This window comes from Corapipo altera, unplaced genomic scaffold, assembly GCF_003945725.1.
Source record: "Corapipo altera isolate COAL_440 unplaced genomic scaffold, ASM394572v1 180, whole genome shotgun sequence".
Lineage (NCBI taxonomy): Eukaryota > Metazoa > Chordata > Aves > Passeriformes > Pipridae > Corapipo > Corapipo altera.
The window spans coordinates 4,312,579-4,339,082 of record NW_020884915.1 but is presented as its reverse complement, the minus strand read 5'-3'; the positions used below and the strand labels follow the sequence as shown (position 1 = coordinate 4,339,082).

The 26,504-nt window shown below is 42.7% G+C and overlaps 2 protein-coding genes across 3 annotated transcripts in view; both read left to right on the top strand.

The window, feature by feature from the left end:
* Positions 1-2,787, top strand: part of HMX2 (H6 family homeobox 2) — a 6,742-nt gene extending 3,955 nt beyond the window's left edge. Inside the window, exons 2-3 of the mRNA XM_027655275.1 lie at positions 1,014-1,291; positions 1,994-2,787. Of these exons, the coding sequence (XP_027511076.1) occupies positions 1,015-1,291; positions 1,994-2,544 (828 nt within the window). The 5' untranslated portion in view covers position 1,014 and the 3' untranslated portion in view covers positions 2,545-2,787. The remainder of the gene's footprint in view (positions 1-1,013; positions 1,292-1,993) is intronic.
* Positions 2,788-3,702: 915 nt separating this feature from the next.
* BUB3 (BUB3, mitotic checkpoint protein) lies at positions 3,703-16,654 on the top strand. 2 transcript variants are annotated; one of them, XM_027655273.1, is made up of 9 exons: positions 3,703-3,756; positions 3,993-4,127; positions 6,226-6,420; positions 7,468-7,537; positions 8,604-8,755; positions 11,544-11,702; positions 12,995-13,172; positions 13,610-13,826; positions 15,827-16,654. In XM_027655273.1, the coding sequence occupies exons 2-9, from the start codon at positions 4,119-4,121 to the stop codon at positions 15,834-15,836; spliced, it is 990 nt and encodes a 329-aa protein (XP_027511074.1). In that variant the 5' UTR covers positions 3,703-3,756; positions 3,993-4,118; the 3' UTR covers positions 15,837-16,654. The 2 variants fall into 2 exon arrangements, with proteins under 2 accessions (XP_027511074.1, XP_027511075.1); XM_027655274.1 differs by lacking the exon at positions 15,827-16,654 and having other exon boundaries at positions 13,610-13,830.
* Positions 16,655-26,504: the final 9,850 nt, after the last annotated feature.

The window sequence follows — 26,504 nt, the reverse complement described above, 5'->3', positions numbered from 1 at the left end:
GGCATCTCTAGGGAAAGGGGCTTCCAGGCCCCAAAAAAACTCGGGCCTGAGGAATGCCTCGGGCTTCCAGCCGCAGCTCCGTGCGTTCCAGGGAATGTGGGGGACCCTGGAGGGGTCCCTTTCTTCAGCCCCTTGCCCCACGTTCCCCTGGGGACAGGTGTGACAGAGCGGTTGCCACCCGCAGGTTTCCCCTTCCAAGGGCGGGAGCGGCGGGGGAAGAGCTGCGGTTGCTGTAATTTATCCCCCCCGAGGGGAAGAGCCCCTGACTCCTAGCAAAGTTTATTTGGAAACGCAGCGGGACGCCCCCTCCCTCCCTGCTCCCCACGGCTCCCAGACCGCGGGATGAAAACGCAGGAGGCGTTTCGTGGGACACTCGTTCCCGGCTGCAGAGCAGCGCAAACCCCAGGCTCTGGAAGGTTTCCCAGCGCTGCCGAGCAGGAAACACACCGTGCCAGGTTTTTTTTCCCTCCTCTAAAGAGAAGAAGGGTAAAGATCCCCGGATATGCACAAGGTGTTTATCCCAACACCCCCCGCCCCCCGGGAGGCATAAGCCATTCAGCCCACGTCCCTCTCCCCCACTCGGGGTGGAGGGCAGGAGGGATGGCGGGCGCCCAGCAGTCCTCCCCCGGGGGCGCGGGGTCAGTGTAGCCCCCGGGGACCGCGGTGAGGGCCCCGCGGGGGTTCCCCTCGGCCTCGGTGCCTCCCCCAGGCCCCATCATTCCCGTACCCCGCGGGTTTCCAAACTTTCCGTGTCCGCCGCCGCCGTGATTGGCGCGGCGGAGGCCACCTCCATGCAAATGAAGCCCCGCCGCCCGGCGCCCGCAGATCAATAGGGACGCGGGGGAAGGAGCATGCATTCCGCCTGGGCCGGCGCGGGGACAGCCGCCCGCCGCAAGCCCCGAGCGCCCCCCGAAACCAGCCCCCCGACGGCTCCCCGCGGGCTGCCGGGGCACCCCCAACCCGCGCCCCCTCTAAAGCGAGAGCTTCCCTCCTCTGCTTTCTTATGAACCCAGGATGAGCAGCAAAGAAGACCCGAGCAAGTGCTGTCCGGCGGCTGCTCCCATCTCCAGTTTCACCATCCAGTCCATCCTGGGCAGCGGCAGCGCCGAGCCCCCCCGGGAAGGCGGCGGCAGGGCGCCCACCTGGCCCGCCCGCGCCAGGACCCTCTCCCTCTCCTCGGAGGACGAGGAGCCGGAGGAGAGCTGGAAGCACCGCGGCTGCTTCTGCCCCGAGGCTCAGGGCCCCGCCGAGGCGTGCCACAAGCACCAGCCCCTCAGCTTCACCTGTCTAGGTGAGTACCTGGACGGGACGGGATGGGACGGGGCGGACGGGACCCGCCGGGAAGGGCCGCGGAGGGCTCGGCCCCGGCACGGCCCCCGCGGGAAGTGGGAGGGGGGCACATGTCTCACCCTCTCTGCTTTCGGGGCACAGAGGGTCGTCCGTGGGTGATGCGGGAAGGAAGGAGCTCCAGGAAAAATAGGGTGGCCTTTTTTTTTCCTTACCCACCACACCCGGGGTTGATTTCCCCGAGGGATTCAGTGCGATGGATAGCGCTCGTTTTCTTAGATTCTGGTTATTTACAGCACTCTGGCAAAGGGAAGAAGGATGTTTAATTTTTTTAGCATTAATTCTGAATAAACGGTGTGTGAAATGCGATGCTGTAAAGTAAAATCTGCCGGCTCGTGTCGGGTAGGAAGGTTGGTACTCAGCTGCTTTCACTGAGGCACGCACACCCACCTCTCCATCCATCCATCCATCCATCCATCCATCCATCCATCCATCCATCCATCCGTGTATGTGATGGAGGGATAGGGATAGCCCAGAAGGGGATGGCTTCTCGCGGTGCCGGTTTTGTCTTCCACGAGGAACAGAGGCGGCGAGTGCCTGCCCACGGGCTCGCGTGGCTGCTCCCCCGCTCCGGGGCGGGAGGCTCTGCCGTCGGGGGTCCCGATGCTGCCCACCGTGCGACCGCCGCGTTGTCCCTCTGTTGCAGGCAGCGCCAAGGGGAGCGGAGCGGCGGCGGCAGCAGCCAGCTCGGAGCGGGGGCCCTTCCTCTCGCCCCCGCAGCAGGACTGTAAGGACGAGAAGGAGAAGTCGCTGGGACCCTCCTCTCCCTCCTGCGGGGACCGGCAGCGCGACGGCGGGGACCGGCAGGCCGGCGCCGCCAAGAAGAAGACGCGCACGGTGTTCAGCCGCAGCCAGGTCTACCAGCTGGAGTCCACCTTCGACATGAAGCGCTACCTGAGCAGCTCGGAGCGGGCTTGCCTGGCCTCCAGCCTGCAGCTCACCGAGACCCAGGTGAAGACTTGGTTCCAGAACCGCAGGAACAAGTGGAAACGGCAGCTCTCGGCCGAGCTGGAGGCGGCCAACATGGCCCACGCCTCGGCGCAGACTCTGGTGGGGATGCCGCTGGTGTTCAGGGACAATTCCCTCCTGCGAGTGCCGGTGCCCCGGTCCATCGCCTTCCCCGCCCCTCTCTACTACCCCGGCAGCAATCTCTCGGCCTTACCGCTCTACAACCTCTACAACAAGATCGACTATTGAGCCTCTGCCCCGCCCGCCCCGTCGGGACCGGCACCAGGACCAGGAGCAGGACTGGAGCCGCCGCGGGGGCTGCTTGTGGGGTCTGGGGCCGCCCCCGCGGCGGGGACACAGGAACCGAACTGATGGGGAGGGACGGGCGAACCGAGAGCCCCCTCTTGCTATCCTGCCACTTGAAAAGAAAAAAAAAATTAATTAAAAAAGCGTTATTTCAGATCTGTAAATATTTTTAAAGAAAGAAAGAAAGGAAACAACCAAAAAAAAAAAAAAAATTAAACCTCGTTTTAAGCCTCGTTTGTAAATTTTTTGCCACCTCGGTCGCGTGTCCCCCCTGAGGGAGGACCCCGGCACAGAGGTACACCCGCAGCCGGGACGGGATGGAAGCGTGGGGAAAGAGAAAACGACTTGAAACGCAGAGGGTTTTATTTTTATTTTTTTTTTCCTCTGCATTTTTGCTCTTTATCTCGTTTTCTGCAGGGAATCCCAAGCCCATCCCTTCTCGGCGCGCTGCTCTCGGCGGGGAGATGAAGGATATCCCCAGAAAAGTTTTGGTAACGGGGGCCGTGTTTGTGTTTCGTGGAGTGTTTTGGGCATCCACGACGGGTCCCCACGTCGGAGGGGACGACCGGTCACTCAAAACCCAGTTAATCTCGCAGCAAAGAGGCGATCAAACCGCGGCCACCGGCTCCGGTACCGAGCGCGGGGGGTGTCACAGCAGCAGTGAAAAAAAACCCAAGAAACCAAACCAACCAACCAACAAAATATAAATAAAATATCCCAAGGGGTAAATAACGCGGTTGTCAGCGTGGGGAAGGAGAACACGGTGTTTTAGCTACAGAACCCTTTGCCTGGGGGCACCAGCAGCCGGGTGGGGGCTAAGGAGGGACTCAATTTAGGAGACTGTTTTAGGGGCAATAACTCTTATTTCGGGTTTACACGTTAACGCTGCTAAACCCCATCGCCAGCCACTCTTTCTTCGCAGCACCAGCCCCATGGGATTCCCGCCGGGGACCTCCCGTTATCAGCCGGGATGGGACTGAGGACAAGGAACGGACCCCCCTCCCTCGAGCTCAGCCCCGCCGGACTACAGCTCCCGGCATGCCCCGCGGCGGAAGCGCGCGGCGCACGCCGGGAACGTGGCGTCACGCGCGTTCGAAGCGGCCAATCGCGGGGGCGGGCGGCGGTGCGCGCGCGCGGGAGGCGGCGGTGGCGGAGGTGAGGCCGGGACCGGGATCGGAACGGGGATCGGGAATGGGAATCCGGAATCTGGACGGGGATCGGGATCCGGACCGGGACTGAGATCTGGATCCGGACCGGGACTGGGATCGGGATCCTGACGGGGAACCGGACCCTGGGGACGGCCTCACCCCCTCGGTGCGGCCTCGTCCCTCCCGCGTTCCCAGGCCCTTCCCTCGCTCTCTTCCCTCACTCTCTTCCCTTCCCGCCTGCAGCGTCTCCCGGATCCCGACGTGCTTCTCCCCGGCCGGACCGTAAGAGCGACCGACGCCCCGGCGCTGCCGTGACTCCCGAACCTTTTTCCAACCGCCGCGCGGAGCGGCGGGAGGAGCTCGTCTGACATGAAAACGGTACTTTTAAATTTAATGAATTCGTAATAAACGCGCGGGCTGGGCGTCCCGGGGCTCTCACCGAGGCGCTCTGCTTTGTTCGGGCAGCTCCGTCCGGCTGAGGGACAGAGCTGTGCCAAGGGGGGCCGCAAAGGCACAGATTTCTTACCTGTTCACTAAAAACTAGTTTTGTGTTTTGGTTTTTGTTTCCCCCAAAACTGAACCCTGTGTCTAAGTCAGAATCGCAGTTTCAGACTATAATGTGTTATTTCTTATGTGTCTCAATATTTTACCAGCACTTTGTTGTTTGAGGTGGGCTTTGACTCTGTGGTTTGGAAATCCTGGTTGTGAAGCAGCTGTTTCTGTGCAAGTGCAGAGCTCTTTTTGTGTTCTGTTTCTTTAGCATGTGTAAGAGGCAGGATGTATCTAAGTTCTGATATCATGTACGTTGTTCTGGATTAAAAATACCTTTGGGAGATCCTTCCAGGTCTCTGATGTAACTAACTTTGCTTCCTGGACTGATTAATAACTTGTACCAGGCCTCAGATAATACAATAACTTGTACCTCAGATCCTCATGTTTGTTGTTTGAGTTTTCTGGCACAAGGAGAGAAGGCAATTACCATGTCCACTCTAATTTCCCTCGTTGTTCTGAATTCCTTTGGATTTTGTGACTCTGTACATCCATCTAAAGCATTCACTGCTGCAGGTGCTGCTGAATTCCTTATAGTATTCCTGTGGAAAGATGTGTGGCTAAATCTCCAGCCTCCCTTTTTCCAAGTATTCCCAAAGCAGAGCTGGAAGAAGGGGCTCAGAAAGAAGCTTTTCTCTTATTAAGAGTGGGCTTCTCCCCCTCACTTCATGTTTAAATGGCAGAAATAGCACTTTATGTTGACACAGTGGGTGGGATTTTTGTTTTTTGAAGGATGTCCTGCAGAGCATCTGCCAAAGCTCCCACTCAGGAAGTCTCTCCAGTGTAAGAATGTGTGTTGCTCACTTTATTACACAACTTGGTTATTGTTCAGTTACTGACAAGCACTGAACTGGAACCACTGTGCCCTAAATTTGAACCTTGCCCTCGTTCATCTGCTCGTTCTCTCCTGATTTATTGTCAGAGGTGTAATCTTACCTCTGCACTTGCACATCCAGATTCAGAAGTGACAGTGTGAAATCTAAAAGAATTTGCTTTTCTGCCCCTCTAGCATAAGGGAAATGAACTATTAAGATTTTGTGAAGCCTTAAAAAAAGTTTGGTTGCTTTGTTGGTGTACTTGTCATGAACAGTTTCTTTTAGAGTGTTTGTAAGGTTTGAACTGTTTTCCACCTGGAATTTGCAGTTCATAGTCTCTGCTGTCATTGGAATTTTTGTATAAGCAACAAAACTCTGAAGTGGGTGCTGCAGTTGCCTTCAGAGTCATTGATCTGTCATTGAATTGTTAATTTTATTTTTTTTTTCTACCAAAGTCACATTTACAAAAGCATAACCTCCCTTTCTTACTTGCCCTTCTTAGTGAGGGGGGGAAAAAAATTCTTAAAGCTGTTCTGTTGCAAATATTTTATAGTATTTATGGAAACCTAAAGAATGGGAAGTTGCAGAGAATCCAGAACTATATAAAAAATGATACAGTTGCAATTCTTGGAAGTATATGGCAGTCATACCAAATGAGGAACAAATCAGCACTTTTTGGAGTTTTCAAATGAGTTTTCTTTCTGCTTGTATGTGTTTTGTAAAGTAACTTCTTGATGCTCACAATAACTTATAGATATTTAATGTAAAAAACACAGTCACACACACAAATAGGGTAAGGGAAATACATTTATAAGTAACAATATGTAAGCTTATAGATGATAATAATGATGACAATGTATTTGTATTGTTTTTTGCGTGTTCTATTTGAAATTTAAAAGCTCTCTGTAGGGGAAGGAATTTATTGAGGTTTTAGACAGGGATTGGCATCTCCAGTTTGTCAGAAATCTGGGTGTTCTGAACTTGTTGTGTGTTAAAGCCAGTAAACTTCTCAGGCCTCCTTTGGGCTGCCTTGCAGGTGTCTCAGTTTATCTTGCTGACTTGCTGTGTTCCTGTAACCACTCAAATTGTGTCTGTGCCTTTATTGTCTGCAGATGACGGGTTCAAATGAGTTCAAACTAAACCAAACTCCAGATGATGGCATTTCATCGGTGAAGTTCAGTCCAAATACATCTCAGTTTCTGCTTGTTTCCTCCTGGGACACAACTGTTCGGCTCTATGATGTGCCTGCCAACACCATGAGACTCAAATATCAGCATTCAGGAGCTGTCCTGGACTGTGCTTTTTATGTAAGTGTGGGAGGTTATTTTTAATTATTAATTTACAGACCTATAGTGCCCAAGGTATGAGAAATTGCCACTCCCTGAAATTAAAGGGGAGAAAAATGCAACCTGAAATGTAGGCTAAAAGATATAGTTTACTTCTGCCAATTAACTCCTTATTTAATGAGCATCTTTCTAGTCCTAAATGCAGGGGTTGCCTGTGAAGGTGCAGGCACACAAGCAACTTGCTCCTGGTACAAGTGGGATGCAAAAGTAATTGAAGCTGATTTGTGCTGTTTCTGGAGTGGTGTGGTGAACTGGGTGTGTGTTCCTCACAAACAGTTGTACTGGGAGGATACAGCCAGAAATCCTTACCCACAATAAATGCCCAGAGCCAATTAGTATTTTCTTTTTAACCTTCCCACTCTGGGTTGTACTGAAAACATGGCATTGTTCCAAGTGAGACATTTATTAGGTCCTTGGTTTCTATATTTTTTAATGCTCTGGGTTTGAAGTGCGCTTCAAAATGGTTTCAGTTTCTAGGTGCCACTTTTTTGTTTTGCCTTTTTTTGGTATAACATGTGAAGTTGAAGGTTTCAATTATCATTTTTTTGGCATTGCATTCTGACATATTGTGTAGTGATGTGATCTCAGTGTGTTACTGAATGTTTTAAATTTTGGACTCTACTTATGCTTTTTTTTACTGAACATTTTGCCACACTGTACTGAGGATAAACACTCAAGTTCTCAGTAAGAATAAATATTATGTGCTTTCCTCTTACAGAAATGGAAATGATTTGTTAGAGCCTCTAACTGCCTTTTTAATTATTTTTGTTTTTAGTTTTACTTTTAAACTTAAAAAAATTCATGTATCTCAAAGCACTTAAACGTTTTGCAAAGCTTCTGTTGTCTGCCTGTTTAAATCTGGGCCAGACCTTAACCCTTGTGTCTCAATTCCCATCTTCCCAAAACTCTTGAAGGCGAGTTCTTTGCTATGAGCCTAGGAGAGGAAATGTGTGTAGGAGCCATGGAAAATTAATGCAGTGTCCTAAGGTGAAATTTTATGCTTTATAGGATCCTACCCATGCCTGGAGTGGAGGGCTGGATCAGCAACTGAAAATGCACGATTTAAACACGGACCAAGGTGAGCAGGTTGAGTTCTGAATGGTCTCAACAGCTGGGCTAAGCTTCAGATTTATATATTTACATGAACAGAGTAGGTTTAAAGTTCTTTAGATGGGGGATATTTAAGTATCTGGAGAGTAACTATTGGCCCTCATAGGTACCAGCTAAAAGCATGGAAGAATTTGGCACGTTGCCAGAAAGTTTGGTAGGTGCTTGTTGTAGGGTGCCTTGAATTGGATTTCTGATGATAATCCTGCTCTGCCATAGGCTGCAGTGTCCCAGATAGGGGGAATTAGCCAAGCTGAACTAAACTTGAGCATGTTATTTTTCAAAGGTTTGTGGTTTGGATATATTTAGAATAATGATCTTTCATGGCAGAGTGTATATAAAGCTTCTGCTTTGTCAGGCTTGGCCTTGTAGTACATTTTTTTCCTAACAAAACATTGCTTGAAAATAACAGTTCCAGTGCATTGTTGGTGCCAGTTTGTCTCACTTTTTTGTGTGTGTTTGTGTGTGTATTATAAAAGAGAAAAGCAAATCTCAGCCAGAGACAGAGTCACCAGAACCAGCCAATAGCCAGGGCTTGACAAACAAGTGTGTGCAGTAATTTTACTAAAAAGCTCAAATAACTCTGCTTTAGATGACTTTCTACAAGTGTTTTAGTATTTTTACTAATGTATAACATTAATTTTATTCTCTTGTTGCATTACTAATATATACAAGCTTAAGTTTTTTTTTCTATATTAATGTTTCTGTTGTTTCTGTATTAGTGCCAAAGGTGGTGATACCATTCGATTCTGAACATCCCTGATACCTCTGGAGATCTCTCTGTGACTGCCTAAAGTCCTTAACTCCCTTTCATAATCTCAGGAGGCATAAGTTTAAATTTAATAATGCTGGTCTTTGCCAAAATTATGCTTCTGAAGGCTGAGCTATCCTTAAAGAGACTCCTGGCATAGAAATGTGCCCATGGAATGTCAGAAAACATTTGTACTGCAGTACAGATAAAGAATTTATTCTTTATTTCACACATTCTGAGTGTTTGTAGGGCCAGTAAAGTTACAGTACATTGTATTTTCTTACAGAAAACCTTGTTGGTGCCCATGATGCTCCCATCAGGTGTGTTGAGTATTGCCCAGAAGTGAATGTCATGGTGACTGGAAGCTGGGATCAAACAGTTAAACTGTGGGATCCCAGAACTCCTTGTAATGCAGGAACCTTCTCTCAACCTGAAAAGGTATGTGCTGGGTGCTGTGTTCCAGGGGACATGTTAAATAATGCATCCTCTGACTATAAATGTTATGCAGGACGCTGAAACTGAATTTGTGAAGTTGTGTTTGATGGCTTTTAAGCTGTGAAACTTGCATATTAAAAGATTGGTGTTCAGAATATACTGTGATTTTTAGGGGAAGGAAGGCTTTGACCGGATTCTTCTAATTTAAAATGAGTTTGAAAGAAAACGTTACAAACCCAGCAGCTTGGCTTAATTGTAATATTCATTATTGATTTCCCTGAATGTTAAGATTTTAGATATATCAGACCCTGGCAGCCATAGGGTCTGATTGTTTGGGAATGTGCACAGAGATACAGGAGGAGGCCATTTACGTTGCCTGAAATACTAATTTGGTTTTTCACTTGTGTTAAAAAATTGAACAGGATTTCTTGTGCTTTACCTGTGTTGTACTAATGCCTAGTAAATTCTGATACTGTTCCAATACCTAAATCCTCTGTGCTAATGGGAGACTTAGAGAAATAAGGTAAAATGTGATATGGTGTGTTAATCTTTGTTCTGCTTATGGTCGTGTCACTGAAAGAATTAAACAACAGTAATTTCTGTTTTTTTCAGAGACTGCTAAACACAACCTGGCTTGGATAATTTTACATATGAGTATTTTTTTGCCTGTACCTTTTTAAAATTTCATTTAGCACTGTGACATCCTATTGTCAAGTCCTAATTATGAGCCATCATTATGTCCCCTTTGCCCCTCAATAGCTCTTACTTTTGTTCCAGCATAGCTGAATCTACTTCTGGCGAGACCTTTGTTCAGAATAAAGTAATTGCATTATTTCTAGTTTTGATTTATAGATGTATGTAGCATGTAAAGAACTGTGATAAATTGCTGACAGAATATCATATAATGGACGGCCACAGTGAATCAAGCTGCTTATTGGTTCAGCAAGGTTCATTATGTCATTTTTTTAATGCTGCCTTTGATAAATGTGTACACCTACTCAACTGCATGACAACGGTTTCATTTGATTTATGGCTGTGTGGTGTTGAAAGAATACTTGCTATACAGGTGTGACATCAGTTTGTGGAGAAGATTTAAGATATTTAATGTTTTTATGCCTTTGTGTCCCTATATGTATGCAAACTCATTTTATATACTGTTTATTATTATTTTTGGATCAATTTTTACATTAATAATGAAGAGAGGTTTGAAAAAGTGTCTTGTTGAAGTGTGTAACTACTGTTGGCTCAAAGTTTTCTTACTCTTTTTAGGCATAATTGGGATCATCAGAAATTTTGGGCAACTCCTCTGTGAACATTTAAGACTTTTTTCATCCTAAGATCCCAACCTTAAGAGGGAAGTTTAATAACCACATTTTAGAGCAGAAATTAATGGTGAATTGATGAGGACTGATTAAAGGAAGCTTTTTTATTTACATGTATACATACACATACACACCTGTCTGCTTAGTTTTTTTAATTATAAATTAGCTCTTTGTAAACACACCATCTGTAGTAATGAAGACCAAAGTTGTGTCTTATATTTCAGTGCAATTTTACCAGAACCAACAGCTTTGTTGGGCTTTATCAGAGAACCAGCAAGTGAAACGAGTTGCTGCAGTGAAATGATACAGGCACAAGCCAGAAGTGAATTGATTCCTTCTGGCAGGATACCAGATCTCTTACACTTTTGATTCTTGATCTGAGGAATATACAATATCTGTTTTCTGTGTATTTATCTGCATTGGATCACGTTGGAAGAAGCTCATTCCTATAGTTTGCTCTCATGACAGCTGTAGGTACCTGGATTCCATCTTGCTTGTGTATCAACAACTTGGAATTCATTTGGTAACACAGTGCTTTTGACTAAACCTTTTTCTTTTTTTTAAAACGTATTTTCAGATTAACTACATCCCAAGTACTAGTTGGAAACGACAATTCATACACTAAATATTTTGATGAGAAATTTGATAAGCCAAAATTAGAACCTCTGGACCAATCTTTAGAGGTGAAATTCCAAACCACAGTCCTTTTCAATGTGTCAAGCATATTGCTTTCCTATATTTCACTTGATTTTATTAAAGTATACAAAGCACTGGTTTTTTAATGATTTCTTGGCAGTTTATTTCACTTTATTAACACGAAGCTCCACCTGAAGCATTCAGTTTGAAAAGAAAAACACATGGTCACCAGGTGGAGGAAAACAGGGAGGAAAATGTGTGCTGTGGTATTGTAGGACTAACCTGCAGGATCCTGAATTAGCAGGATCCTGAATTAACAGGATCCTGAATTAACAGGATCCTGAATTAACAGGATCCTGAATTAGCAGGATCCTGAATTAACAGGATCCTGAATTAGCAGGATCCTGAATTAGCAGGATCCTGAATTAGCAGGATCCTGAATTAGCAGGATCCTGAATTAGCGGGATCCTGAATTAACAAATTCAGTAACTGAATTTGCAGTGGGAATGCAAACTGTGCAAACCAAGCAGAGATGAGTTCCAATATCTGTGCTCTTCCCTACCTGCTCCTTTGGGTTGGTTTTCCTTTTGGCATTACATTCAATGAATTTAATGCTTTAAGTAGTTTTTGGGCTCACAAACCAGCTGCACACCACTGCCGTTTATCCCAAATTCAAGCCCTGAATTGAAGCTGAAGGGAATTCTCTGGCTAAAAACTTCATTGTAACATCACCTGCCCCGTTATTGCTCATTGCTGACGGTTTATTTTGTCCACAGAAGGGTGGGTATCCAGGTTAATAAGTGTTAAATACTGTGAATATTTTTTTTTTGAAGGTGTACACGCTGTCTGTGTCTGGGGACAGGCTGATCGTGGGGACGGCGGGTCGGAGGGTGCTGGTGTGGGATTTACGGAACATGGGATACGTTCAGCAGCGCAGGGAATCCAGCCTCAAATACCAGACCCGCTGCATCAGAGCATTTCCCAACAAACAGGTATGGCAGCCACGGCAGGAATTGTGTTTCTGCTGAGTATTCTTTAGGGGGTTTATTTTTCAGGTTTTCTGCATCTTTCATTTAAAAAAAAAAATAAAAAAAAAAAAAAATCCACGGATTTTGAAAGGTTTGTAATCGAACTGGGAGAGGGGAGGCTTCTTGTTGCAGGTTAATTCTTTTTCATAGCACAGCTTAGGAATATTTGCCACTGACTTACCGTTTTTTCTCTCCCTTTTAAAAAGTATATTTAATGCATCACAGTGCTGTCATGTAATTAAAAACCAACCCACACACACAGACACCCCCCTCCAAGTTGAAGAGAGAAAGCCCAAATTGGTGGTTCCTCAGCAGCCTTTTTGCTTTGTAGACCTGGTTCTTCAACAGGGGCAGGATTAAAACTACACGAATGTCGTTTATATCTTTTTCTTTCATTTTTATCTCTGACTCTGTGGCATGTACTCAAGAACCCCTGCTCCATTATCCAGGGGAATTGTACAATTTAGATGATCATACAGCTGTTCTGTGGAACTTAACGTGGTGTATCTGTGGTATTTCTTTGTGAAGTAAAGCAAGAAGATTGGCTTTTTCTGCCAAACTAATTTGGAAGGGAATTTTCCCCGTGTACAAAGTGATAGTACAGGAATTGCAAGACCTGGATGAACTGGCATGAATGCTTTGTCCATTTTCAGTTCTAGTTATAGTAAAACAAGCTGATCTTCCAGATTGTATTGTATTATGGATTTTAAAGAACCTTGCTATAGCTAGGTATCATTGCAGTCTTATTTGTGAAAAGATCTATTATGGACTTAACTCAGAAGTGATAATAAAAGCATCTCAGGTTGCTCTAAGTCAGGACTGTAATTAGCTGGGTAAGTGAACACAACTTGTAATCAAATTTCACTGAAAATGCTATTTCAGCTTGAGTGTCTAGTTGTTAGTCTAAAGCTCTGAACTAATATTAATATAATTCTGAAACTAAAAAATCCTGTGAATATCTCTCATATTTCAGATATTTAGGCCCTGGGGGTAGGTCAGCAAATACAAGGGGTTCTTAACACTTTTTTTCCCCAAGCACAAGCTTGTGTTTGGACTTGCAGAGGTAATTACAAGCCTCACTGTCAGCTTAAAACTGTGTTGCTTTGAGAATCTCTCTCTGGATGTTTTTTTCTGCCTTACCACTTTCTTAGTATTTAGAAGGGTATGAGATACAATTGTATTTCAGTCTTTTCTCCAGTTGAAAACTTCTAAAAGTGTATCTCCTTTTCTTTTCTTTTTTTTTTTTTTTTTGATAGGGTTATGTTTTAAGTTCTATCGAAGGTCGCGTCGCCGTGGAATATTTGGATCCAAGTCCAGAAATCCAGAAGAAGAAATATGCCTTCAAATGCCACCGTTTGAAGGAAAACAACATTGAGCAGATTTACCCAGTTAATGCCATTTCTTTCCATAATGTCCACAACACCTTTGCTACAGGTAGAGCAGATGTTCAATTTTTTGTAAAATCTTGCATCGATTCCTTTAGTTTTGATGTAAACAGGTCAGCCTTTGCTCCCTATGCCCTGACTTTTTAAGCATTTAAATTGTGTTTCTTGGTATCTTTTTGAGCATTTAAACTGTGTTTCTTGGTATCTTTTTGAGCATTTAAATTGTGTTTCTTAGTATCTTTTTGAGCCTTTAAATGATGTTTCTTGGCATGAGCAGGGTTTTAAAATCATTTGACTCAGTGAGATTTAACTGCTTTAACGGGGATTTTGGGATGTGCTCATTGTGCTCTTTATTGAATGAATCAACCCTGTGTTTTCACTGACAAAGTAATTTTGAGTGGTTTTCCCTTTTCCTTGTTTTGGGAGGGTTTTTTTCCCCTCCCAGTTGTAATTTATACGCGTTGTTTTTTAAAACTCGGTTTTCAGGAGGTTCCGATGGCTTCGTGAATATTTGGGATCCCTTCAATAAGAAGAGGCTGTGCCAGTTCCATCGGTATCCCACCAGCATTGCATCCCTGGCCTTCAGCAATGATGGAACTACCCTGGCAATAGCTTCTTCCTACATGTACGAGATGGATGACATCGAGCACCCCGAAGATGGGATCTATATTCGCCAAGTGACAGACGCAGAAACAAAACCCAAGTGAGTGTGCTCTGCCTGGACTCGAGGCTTTCTGAGCATTCAGCCCAAGATTTATTAATTTTCTTAAATTCATGAATAGCATTATTGATGGCAGCAGATAGTGCAGCTTGACAGTAGGGCTGGGTTTGATTTTTATCTCGCTCGCCCAAGCTTTCAATATCCGTAGGTTGATAGACGTCTGATGGATAAAATTGTGCCTGGTTGTTTAGTAGGAGAAGGATGTCAAACCCTTATCCTCTTTCAATAGGGGCTATTATATGAAGCTGTGGAGTTATTGCAAGCTCATTGCTTCAAGAATTAAGTGAAGAATTCAAGAATAATTTATTTGAGTAAACGTTGCTGTGTTTGGATGTTTAAAACTTGGGATTAATGAAATCTTTCACACTGAGCATGCACCCGGCTGTCACAGCGAGCAGGGAATTCAGACACTGCTCTAGGAAGGTTGTGTAAAATCAAGGGAAGGCTCTCTCAGTTCCTGTGTATTGGAGTTTGCTGCAGCCCTCTGATAACACACTTCTCTGTCATTGTTGCTGTCAAAATGGGGCAAACTGATTGATGGAGGTAGAGGATTCCTGTTAAACCTGCTTTGGCATGAATGTTACATAGAAAAATTGCCATCACAGGGCAGAATTGTGCTGCTCTTAATGATGCCAGCACAGGAGCAGTTGGCTTTATTTTCAAATTCCTGTGGTTTATCAGTGCTAGTTTTTTTTTCTCCTGTGGTATTCAAGCTGTCTTACACCTTATCAGGTTGTCTCCAGTATTTAAAGTAACTGTGTAAATAGACACACATAAATTATCAAAGTTCTTGAGTTTAAAACCTCAAGACCTTTCCCCTCACTTTCTCAAGTGACTTGTCTATTGCTTTGGAGCAGCCATTTTATACCTGTGGAGATGATGTATTTAATAATCTGTAACTTGCACATCTCTCACTTGGAGATACTTGTTTTAGAATAATTTGGATACTCGTGGAAAAATAAAGCCAGAACTATTTTGGAATTTATTTCCTCAAGTGAAAAAAAATCCAAATATGATAATTCAAATTTATTTTTAAAATCAGGTTGTACTTGTTACATACTTTTTTTTTTTTTAATGTAGTAAAAGAATACTTGCTGCTGCTGGTTTTGTAAGAGTAAGAGCTGCTTTCAGTTATTTTTGTATAGTGCTAGTAGTGGTTGCTAATTCTGTAGATGCTTCATTCTGCCTTATGAGGAGGTTAATCTACAATTAAACAATATTTCCTCTTGGCCCTCCATTATTTTCTGAAACAGATGGTTCATCATTTCCTGGGCTGTTAAACACAGCAAGGTTAAGGTTAGACTCTTGGGAATCAGCTAGTTTTGAATCTTATTAGGCTGTAGAAGGAAAACTAATAAGAATACTCCTTAATATCATTTTGTGACTGTAAACAATTATTTATTAGCAAACAATTGATCCCAGAAGGGCAAATTGTTTGAGTCAGTAATGAGCTGAGAAAAGACAGAGCATATCTGTGTATTTGGAAAATAATTGTAACGTAATTGCAATGCATTTAGACAGGCATCTTTTTGGACCTGTTTCTATCTTTAAATGAATTTCTGAAAACATTAACGAGGTTTATATGCTTTTCTGACATTTACAAGTTGCTCGTGCCAACCTTAGGGCACTAAGAAGGATGGGTATAGTTTAGTGTTACAGTAGAGTGAGTCATCAGTGGTTTATTATAAAAATTAGTTATTTAGGACAGAAGACTGATAGCTGTTTCATAGTGATCTTTTTGCATATTAATTTAAGTCACTTTGCATTTCTGCACAATGCATTCTTAAATGCATCAAAATGGTGCCCTATTACAGAAAGACTTGGCAAGAGCAGCTTTTGGATCATTAAATTATTATATATTTATCTGGATACAAGTGAAAGCTGTATTTCTGCAAGTTTCTGCTTTTAAAGGATGTTGAATGTTCTACCTGCTTATGATTTCTCTAAATATTGCTTCCTAAAATAGAGTTTATTTATTCCAGGTCTACTTAGACTCCTGGTGATACTTCTCCTCAGAGGTGCCCACCTGCTCCTAACAAGGCTAAACTAAAACAGCAGAAGTGAGAAGAGCAATCTTTGTACTCATGTTGTTTTTCAACTAAGAAATATTTGTTTGTTACTGTAGTTTGTTTTCATCTGTCATTACTTGCCTGCTTATAATGTTAGTGAAACTGTTTTCTTTATCTGCTGTCTGGAGCTGAATTAGTTCAGTCCTGTAAGCAACCTTTGTAAAAACTTACCACTTTTTGTAGTATCTGATTATGAAAACTTTCACTTCTTTAATATTTGTTCAATAAATATCCATAGATTTTGGAAAGCAAGTACTTTGTGTAACAGCCTTTACTGATTGTGAAACAAATATTGACACCAAAACCTTAAATTGCAGGAGTTCTTGACTGAAAATTTTCGGAACCTTTTGTCTTTTCCAATGAGATGAACTGGGAATTTCTTCATTCTCTAGGGACCTAGGTAATATTTTCACAGGGTTCTAAGAACCTAAAACTATTAGGTGGGCTTGTTTATGTCAGCTGGATTTTTGATACTGGAAAATCCTTAACTGTTTCTGGGGGAAAGAATTTGAACATGTGGTTCTCTTGTTTTTTTTTTTTTTTTCCCACATCCTGCATAAAAGCCTAAAATTAATGATATTTAGGAAAGACTGGGGATAGAAGGGAGCAAATGTAGAGTTTCTGAGTGGTCTGTTCCAAGTTTTTAGACTGACCTGGTAGCCTGGGGTTTATGGAGTAACACAAGTGGAAATGTCATTCTGGCTACACAATACCATGAAAATAAAAATATACTGTTTCTCTACATGTCTTGTTTGCATTATTGCTAAGAAGTCTAATCTGTAATTAAATTTTGTATCAGCCTCTTGAAGATGTTGGAGTAGGGGATGGGTGTGAGAAGGTGCTTGAACTTGGACAAATTAAAAATTTCTTAGGAAAGGAACATCAGGAAAACAACCCAGACACCGTGTGTTGTGTTTTTTCTGGACAGGAATGCAGATCTGATCAAGAGACTAAACCTGCAATTCTGATAAATATATTCAATGTTCCATTTCTTTCTGGAAATTCTTTCTGATTAGTATCACCATTTCTTCCCTTCTGTCAATGCCTGTGTAGGCAGTGGGAGTACTTTATTACCTCTAAGAAAACAAACTTGCTGACAACAGGAATAGTAACCAATCGTTCCAGAGAAGGTGGTGATGGAGAGGAAGCAGCTCTGTGTGTGCAGAAATCCAACAAACTTGAGCTGTTACCTGGCAGACCTGGTAAATGAGTTGTATATGGAATACTTTGTAGTTTGTCATGAGCTAGATGTGGTTTCTTTGATGATATAAACTGGTTTTGATAAGTTTGGAAAAAATAAAGACCTTCCTGAGTTAAATATGACTGATGCCCTCACCACAGTGCCATCCAGCCTCTGTTCTGGCAGTTTTGCACCATCCCTATTCCTTGCACATTTAATTGGGTTTTTTTTGCATTGAAGGTACGTGGCTGATGTTGGACAGAGGTTGAATTTTAGGTCAGCTTAGGAAGGGATGACACTTTGATGTTTGGGTTTTTTATTATATTTTGAGGACTGCATTGATAAAGAGGATCTGGGGCCTAACCATGGGAGCTAAAGGTTTCTGTGAGAGTGACTAGCAATGCAATAATAAGCTAAATCCCTGGTTTGGGGATAACTGTAGGCTGAAACAGCAGACTTTGTTTAAAAACACTGTCAACTGTTCCAGGATCCCATAGCACAATGTGTGTGTGTGTGCAGGTGTAGATGCATTTATATCTTGTTTCTCCATCTCTGCTTAAAGTGTGTAATAAAAAAATATGGGATTGAGCCCATAAATAAATTGTTGTTACCTGAAAGCACAACATGATGTTGCTTGTGGACAAAACAGACCTGAAGTGAGGATGTGTCCAAATAAAAAATATGTGAAGTCAGAATTAGGCTGAGACTAATGAAAAGGTGGCTTAGTGATGATGGGGAGAAGGGAAATGTGAAATGGGGAAGGGATAGAGTGGGGAGTTACAGGGCTAGACCTGTGGGGAACAAAGTGAAATAAGAGCTAGAGAACATAGAGGGGAAAAAACCAGAGAATTAGAGGAATTCCAAATAGTTTGGTTAACAAAGTAAACACAGAATATAACCTGGAAATGATGCCACCTGTGCAACTTCCACTGGTAAGTGTTGGGGGAAAAACCTGTTAATGCTTGATGTGCTGAAATCTGCATGTTTCAGTGGACAAAGGTAGCCCAAGATATGTGGAGAGAATGGATTGGATTAAATGGTTCTATTTTGGCTCAAAAATTATAGGAAATTTCCTTGAGGTGTGTCGGTGTTTTATGTAAATGCCTGAAGCAACAAGATTCTGTTGAAAACAGAAGGCAACCAGACAGAGAAAATGAACGTTGGTCAGGGCTGTGTCCATGTGTTGGGCACGAATATCACAATGTGCACTTGAAATACAGATATTTCTTTTACAAGATTAGTCTTCCTTTTATTAGCACTCTTCTAGAAATGCAGGTCAAGGCAGAGGTTCATAAGCTGCAGAAATCATGAAACAAGCCTTTTCTGACCTGTATAACAAGCAGCTGAACAAAGGATGTACTGACTCTTGATAGAGGAATTGAGATCTAAAAAAGCTCCTTAAGTCCCTGCTTTTTGGCTGGTGTTGAGGGCTGTGGAGAAAACATGGAGCCCCAGCCATCATTGTAATGGAGTTATCAATCACCACTGACTGCTTGCAGGGACGAATATCACGGGTTGTCTCTCACAAGGGCCTCATAACACTGTGGATTTGAAGCCAAGTGGCATCTGTGCCCTGAGTGTCACAAAAGCAGGCTGGTAAGTACTTCTTTCTGTTGGCCAGTACTTCAGGATAATCAATGTGTGGGTACTACATGCAGCTCTGGAGCTCTGCTGCATCTCAGGTGTGATGTTTTGTGCTGCTGCTGCTGCAATTATAATGAATATATATATATTAAAAAAAGGTGTTCTCTAGGTGGGTGTTTTCCCAAACAAAACCAGCCTCTGCTCTGAGCTCAAGGCTCTGAGCCCCCAACAAAGTGATGCTGTTGAGAGTGGCTTTACAAAGCTGTGTGGGGATTGCCAGCTCCATCCTGCTTAACTGTCTCACACTTTTGTAACTGTCCAGTGGTTTTTCCTGCCTCGAAGGATTTTCTGTAGTTGGAGTCACACAGTCTCTAAGTTTAGTAGTAATTCCACTGGTGTGTGTTAAGATGGGTGCCCAAAAGCTGGGTGTCTCTGCTGTTGGATACTCTTGCAAATTTGGCCTAATTGGCACGTCCCCCATCAGGGAGTGGTGTCAGTGGTCTGGGGCAGAATCCATTTCTTTGGAATAGCAAATATCCATTCTGGCAGTTGCACCATTAATACAATCATGACCACAGCACCAGTCATTTTTCAGTCAATATTCAACCAATACAACTTCTGCTCCCCCAGCAATGTGACGTTTGCTCTGAAAAGGGTCCAGATCCTTTGTTTAAAATTAATTTAGACATGTAGAATTTAGCAATGAAAAGTCAAACGTGGGACTTGCACAGATATCCTTGTAACTGCTGTGCTAAAGGCACACTCCCTGTGAAACATGTCTTTTCTCCTAAGGCTGTATGTGCAGGGGTTTTACACTGTATCAGACTGTATCCCATGGCATGTATGGCCCATGTGAATGTGCTAACACATGAGAGCAACATGGGGGAGGTAATAGGTCTTCAGAGTCTCCTGTGATTACCTGCAAAGTGGAAGAGAATAAACTGTTCTCCATGTCCACTGGGACGAGGCATAATGAGCTGAAATTGCAGCAAGAGATTAGTGTAGACATTAGGAAAAACTTTCTAAGTGTAAGGATGTTAAGCCCAGGAATAAATGGCCTGAGGAAGCTGCAGCCTCTCCATCTGTGGAATTTCTCAAGCACAGGTTAGACCAGTGTTTGCCAGGAATGGTGGGGATTTAACTGGTTCCATCTTTGAGCAGGGAAGATAAGGCAGAACTGATTGTACTTGTGGTTGTTACGCTGCTAAATTGGGCTCTGATCATTCGTTCACCTGGCATTAGTCCTGTTACAGCAAACTAGTAGTGGTAACCAAGGCAGGGATTCCAGTTTATTTAAAAAGTTAAATTCTTAGGCTTTTAATTTCCCCCATGGCCCACACCACCATTAACACAAACTTGTTTCAGCCCATGATTTCCAGCTTCCCATGTCAGCGTGACCTGGCCCAGCAGAGCTGGCAGCAGGGGAGCAGCTCCTGGGAGAAAGCTCTGCAGATTTTATGGCACCTTCCAGTACCTAAAAGGAGCTTGCAGGAAGGCTGGAGATGGACTTTGGACAAGGGCATGGAGTGACAGGACAAGGGGGAATGGGTAGGGTTAGATGGGATATTGGGAAGGAATTTTTCCCAGAGAAGCTGTGGCTGCCCCATCCCTGGAAGTGTCCAAGGCCAGGTTGGACAGGGCTTGGAGCAACCTGGGACAGTGGAAGCTGTGCCTGCCTGTGGCAGGGGATGGAACAAGAGGATCTTTAATGTCCCTTCCAACTCAAACCATTCTGTGATTCTCTGATCATACTTCTTAAAATCAATGTAGGTATTAATTTTGTAGGCATTTCTGAATTTAGGTTAATTCTGAATTACGGTTAATTTCTGAATGAAGGTTAACCAGGGGTACCTGACTTTTATTTGCTATATAAATACTTCATTTACATCAGTCTTACAATAACTGTAGTTTAAACTTGCATCCAGCTTCACCATCAGCAGCACTAAACAACTCATACCAGCATAGCAGGTAGTTTTATGTTTTAATCCATTCCCACTTGCAGAAACCCACAATATTCTCCTTTGGGAAAAACAGAGCAAGGTATCACCAAGTAAAAACAAAGCAACAATATATTCACTTATGCCAAAGATATCCTGATAATTAAACTGAGGAAGGGTTGCTTTTCCCTGCTTGTGTTTGCTGGAAACCACCACAGCTCTGCAGCCACAGCAATGCAAGAGAGGCACCAATTGCTTCATTCCCAGCACTGCACAGGTGCAGTCAGAAGTGATCCTGGCTGGAGAATTTGCTCCCTAAGTAGGCAAGACAGACAAAGGTTGAGAGAGAAGAAATATTCTCATTTCCACAGATGTCAACAAAGGCACAGAATGAGGAAGTGAACGTCCTTGTCACAGAGCAAAGGCAGGACTTGAACAGATGTCTTGATTCCTAGTGCACATAATTGCTTTAATTTTTTGCCTCTGCTGTGGACTTGCTGTGGGGAGTTATTTCAGTTAATCTTCTTGATTCCTGTGATGTAATTTTTTTGTCAATTGAACAGACAGTGCTTCCCTGTAAAGGTGAGACCGAACAGGTAAAGAAGAGTTAAGTGTCTTCTTAAATGCAAATTTTTCTTATACAATGATGCAGTATGTTGTGTTGATATTTAGTACTGCTACCTGGCAAGAGAGATTCCCATAGAACACATTTATTTCCTGCTTTAGGGAGGGATGGAGGTGACAGGAAGAAAGCAGAAAGTACAAGCATTTTTAGAGGTTGTGCTTTTAAAAGTAATAATAAAATGTGCCCATTGTGTTTCTACACAGTGTTTGTTATCTAGGCAGAAAAAAAAATTATACTTCGGGCCCTGCAAATCAAAGTCGATCAAGAAGAATTAAGTAGAGAATTTGTAATCTGAAGAAAGAATTGGCACAGCTGTAGCCTGAGCAGCAGACAAAAGAGTGGAGACATCAGGGAAAAAAAAATAAAAATATATCTGTTATTTCCCATGTTGCACACCCTCTGTTTCTGGTGTCTCCTGTTGCTGACTGAGTTTTCCTGTCCCACACAGGCATTCCATGTTCTGCTGGGCAGCCCATGGCTGCAGTTGCTGCAGTGCTGCCTTTGCAGATATGTGGGTTGTAGGATGCTCATCCCTTGTTGCAGAGCTGCGGGAATGTTTTCCCTGGAAGCAAACAGGGTATTTGTAAATGGGAAAGGCCTCCCTGTTCCCAGTCCCACCTTGCTTAAATATATAGAGTCACTGTTTTTAATGGTGATACTTCTCCACCATCCTCTGCATCATTTAAAGACATCAACTGGTGATACAGACTGTGATAAAACAGTATAAATATCCCTTGGATTTGTAAATTCCATGTTTTGAGAACATGACTTTGGCCATTTCTCTTCCCCTATGTTATTAATGTTGAGATTTTTTGATTCTCCACATGAAGGCTTTATATAGTGGCTTGCAAACACAGGGGCTCTGGAAGGTGATGCTGCCCGAGCAGTGAGATTAAGTGCCCTGTTTCAATCAGAGAGCAATGATTTCTGCTAATCAGATTTTGGAAGGGGACATTTTAAAAAAAATACTTGTAGATAAACTTTTCAGATAAAACATCTGGCCTGTTGTGCAAAACCCTCGGTCCTATACCATAAATTAAGTGTGGTGGGAATATATCTGGGGAAACATATCTCTCTGTTCCTCCTTAACATCTTTGGGTTTTAGATCACAGTGCTTGCTGTGAAAAATAAAAGTGCTTAAATCCTTGATTTTTTTCCCCCTTGGTTATAATGGAGTCACTGTTCTTTCCTTGTCATCTGCAATCCTCAGATGCTTTTAATCAAATCATCCGGATTTAAATTATTAACCGTCTTTTTGGGATTACATTTTTTATTCCTAATTACACGCAAAAGATATATATCATGAAATATGCAGCGAGTAATTGCGGTTAAAGCGTACGAAAGATGGGCCCAACAGTTTTATACATCCCAAATTTAATTAGCCAGATAATGGGGTTACAAGTGAGATTTGCAAGGATGGGGTGGAGACAGGAATATTTGGAATTATATATACTTTTTGATGGAGATGGAAATCAATACAAAGGCTGCAAATTCTAATAAAAGTTGTATTTCTCTCCTGATCTCCATGTGTGTTGTCCTTCTTCTTGTATTATTCTTGAGATTGCCCATGGAAAACTGAATTTATCTGCATAAGGAACAAGTAATTCAATGAGTTGCAGAATTTTCTACGTAGTTGGGTCTTTTGGTTGCTGTTTCTTGAGAAATCAAGTTTTGGCTTAAACTCTTCCACCATCAGGAGGAAATTTTCCCAGGTAGATTTCCTGGACACGTTATTAAAGGCTGTCTCCTCTGCTTGGCTGCCTGCAGGAATTTGATAGCTTTGAGACCTCCTTCCTCTGTCAAACTCAGTTGTAATTGGTCTCTCAGTTCCCAAGTTATTAGTGGGATGAGAGGAGAAGGGGATGGGCAGACAGGCACAGATAATTTCAGTGCACGAGTCTCATTTCCGTAGGGAACTGGAATAAAAAAAATCAATTAAGGTGAAAGACCCTCCAGTACCCTTCTTCAATTACTTGGGAAGAACAATCCTTTTGCTGATGAGTCCATGATATACAATATCCTGACCAGTCTGGTGTGGGATTAAACCTATTTGGGCATCTGTTTGTGAGTGTCCAAACACGGGGTAAACCCCTGGCTTTCCCATCAAACAGGTGAGTTTGTGGAGCCTTTGGCACTGCCAGGATTCCCCTGCTCCAGGTTGCAGGGATGCTGGTTCACACATCTCATCGTGTTCCTCTTCCAGCATCTGGAGTTTCCTACAAGCTGCACTTCACATGTTCCCACTCCTGCTTTTGTTTTGGTGCAAAATGACCCCGCGTGCTGCTGATGAACCAATTTCTCCTCTCCTCTTTCGACGGGTTGTCTCATTTTTTTTAAATTCTGGAAAGTTCACAGTTTTCCAAGTAATTCTGTTTACCCACCCTCCCTGCCTAACTGGTGATTTTTTGTTTAAATATTTAACATTTCATTACAATCAGAAATAATTCAAATATAACTCGTAAGTGACAGATGTGTTGAGACATTGAATTAACCCATCACCTTTTTTTACAAGCCATTTCCTGGGCTGTCTTCCAAATCACCATCAAAATCCCAAACTAAACCAAAAAAACCCCAAGCAAACAGGTTTGGTTTTTTTTTTTTCTCAGTTCTGATTGCAAACCAAGCCTGTGTGAGCAGCCTGAAATGTTTATGATCTCAAAAGCAGCAAAAATCATCAATTTTCTGCCATCCTGCTTTACCCAGCGGAGATGGCCAGATTCAACACTTTGGGGCTAGAGTGCCCTTTTCTTCCTCTTATTTCAGTATTTGTTATACTAACAAATACTATAGCTTGCTCTTCTGTGGAACTGTTTATTGTAAAGTAAAAAACACCCCTTGTTTGCCCACAATCTCTATGGTGAGGGATTTTGTTCGTGTGGAGAGAAGGAAATGAAGGATGAAAATGTTAATGGAGGAAGCGCACGTGTTTCAGATGATGGATTTATGGATCCCCTTGTTCCTTGTTTTACTTCTCTGCATTTTTCATTTCTCTGAGGATGTTTTATTAAAAAAAAAAAAAAATTAAGGTGGTGCTTCTCCCGTGCATCAACTTGAAGACATTTTGGTGGGACTTTGTTATAATGTCACTTCAGTTATTTAGTTCCTCGTGGAACTGGGATTCAAACCCTGACCAAAACCTTTTCAGCTCCAGGGAATTGAATTTAATTTCAATTTAGTACCTTGCTATAAGGCTCAGAGACAATTCCTCTGGCTGAAATCAGTGAGGAAAACCTTGTTTCTCTTGGCATAGGATCAACCTCTGCATCAAAATGGTGGTAAATAGGGCTTTCCAGAGTTTATTTGTTACTGCAGCATCAGAATCACCTTTACAGACAGAGAAATATTTATTTTAAATTTTAAACGCCTTAAATAGAGGCCGTGGTTTTATGTTGTTTGCACGTGATGCATTATCATGGCCATTATTAATTCCCCCAGTAACTCTTTGCCATTAGAAAAAAAATTGCATTGCAGGACAGTAAGTATCTACCAGCAGGAACAGTTATTTTTTTCTTCCCAGCTTCTAACGCAGCAGCCTTTCATCCCTTTGTGTGAGATTTACCTTTAACCCAGAATCTTTCACCCGTTATCTACAACGCATAATTATAAATACATTGTAGTCTTGAGTAAGTACAATTAAAAAGGGTAATTCGTTTCCCTACCTCTCTCCCATCCTCCCACCCAAGTCCTCAGGTTTAATTTTCGTGATTATGTTAGATTATGAGTCATTTTAAATCATGGTATCCAGTAGAGACTACTCCTACTCTGCAGCTCTTTTCAACAGTTGTTTATGGTAGTTTCAGCCTCTTTCTGCCTCTCTGAGGCTCTTTATTTTTAAAGCAAGGCAGACAAGGCCTAAAATTATTCCATTAAAGAGGTGCAATTTTTGTAATGGGACTTAGAGTGCTCTGCAGAAGTGCAGGCAAGTTTCTTCAATATCCTGAGCATTATTCGCTCATTTAGTTAAATGATGTTTCTAATTCCCTGGTAATTACATGTAATGAGGCACTCTTTCTCTTCTTGATGAGACTTTAGCTTAATATGAGATGTCGTATTTTTTCTTTCTTTTTTTTTTTTCTTTTTTTTTTTTTTTTTTTAGGGATAATTACCCTTCCCAGGAAAAGCAGGGGGTTTGTTGTGCAGAATATATAGCAAATTATTTTATTTCCTGCCATCTTGACTGCCAGTAAATTATAAAATTAAGTTTCAGTGGAGCATTAGCACCATTTTGGAAAGGCTTGAGGTTTTTTTTCCTTATTCATGTATTGATGTCCTTTGGGACTGTTGAGCTATTATTCATAGAATAGATGTTTTTCTGCCAATTCCTAGTATTAGATGGTATTGAAGAAGCAACGTAGGTTTAATTTTTTTTCCTGGATAATATCCAACACAGAATGGTCTTGTTAGTGGCTTTTTATATCAGATAATTATCTTTAAAGTTTTAGTAGCACTTCTCCCCCTCTCTTGGTGACTAATTAAATTTAGTTTTGTGTATGTTGTAATGCTGGGGGGGCTTTTTGTTTTCAGCTCTGGATGGCTGTTCTTTCTTAAATTTCTTACATTGAATAGCATTTAGAGCATTGGAATGAATGAAAAGATGTAGGATGCAGCATTTAACTTCAGTAAAAATGGAATCAACAGCAATTTGAATTACTCTTATTTCCTATATTTTGTCAGTGTCATTTTCTTCCTGTTATTCTGATGAGGTGATTCTTGTCTGCTTTTTTTTTTTGTTTGTTTGTTTGTTTGCTTTTAAATTCAAAATACTGTAAAAATTATGAATGGAATACCACCTGAGAATCAAACTGTATAAGGGCAATCTCTGCATTAGGAGTTGAATTGCCATTTTGAAAGCCATTTAGTTGTCTAATTCTTATAGAAAATCCAGAGATGGATTTACCTCACCTGCCTTTAGCTCTCTAAAAGCAAGGCTTTTTGTCTAAGTTAGGAGTGCACAGGGCTCCCCTATTTCCAGTTTTTGGAGTATTGTTAAATAACACCTGTTTGTGCAAGACACATCTGCTCTGTGCCCTCACCTTACAGGAGGAAGTAAAATCAAATCAAAATCCAGTTGTATGGGGGAAAGCCTTATTTTCCAGCAGGGATGGTTGGAGAGGGAACAGGAGAAAAGAAGGTGAAGTTTATTATCAAGGTCTTGTGGGACTTCTCACTTTCTCTGTGGAAGAGACATTTTGGAATCAGTTGGGAAGACTTGCCCTGCTCATCCTGGCAATGGCATGAAGAGAAGGCCATGGAAGAGCCTTTATT

Bases quoted from the DNA above. Each gene is read 5' to 3' on its own strand.
- BUB3 (XM_027655273.1), top strand. The intron at 6,421-7,467 runs GTAAGTGTGGGA...TATGCTTTATAG, and splicing joins TCCTGGACTGTGCTTTTTAT to GATCCTACCCATGCCTGGAG. The intron at 13,173-13,609 runs GTAGAGCAGATG...CTCGGTTTTCAG, and splicing joins CCACAACACCTTTGCTACAG to GAGGTTCCGATGGCTTCGTG.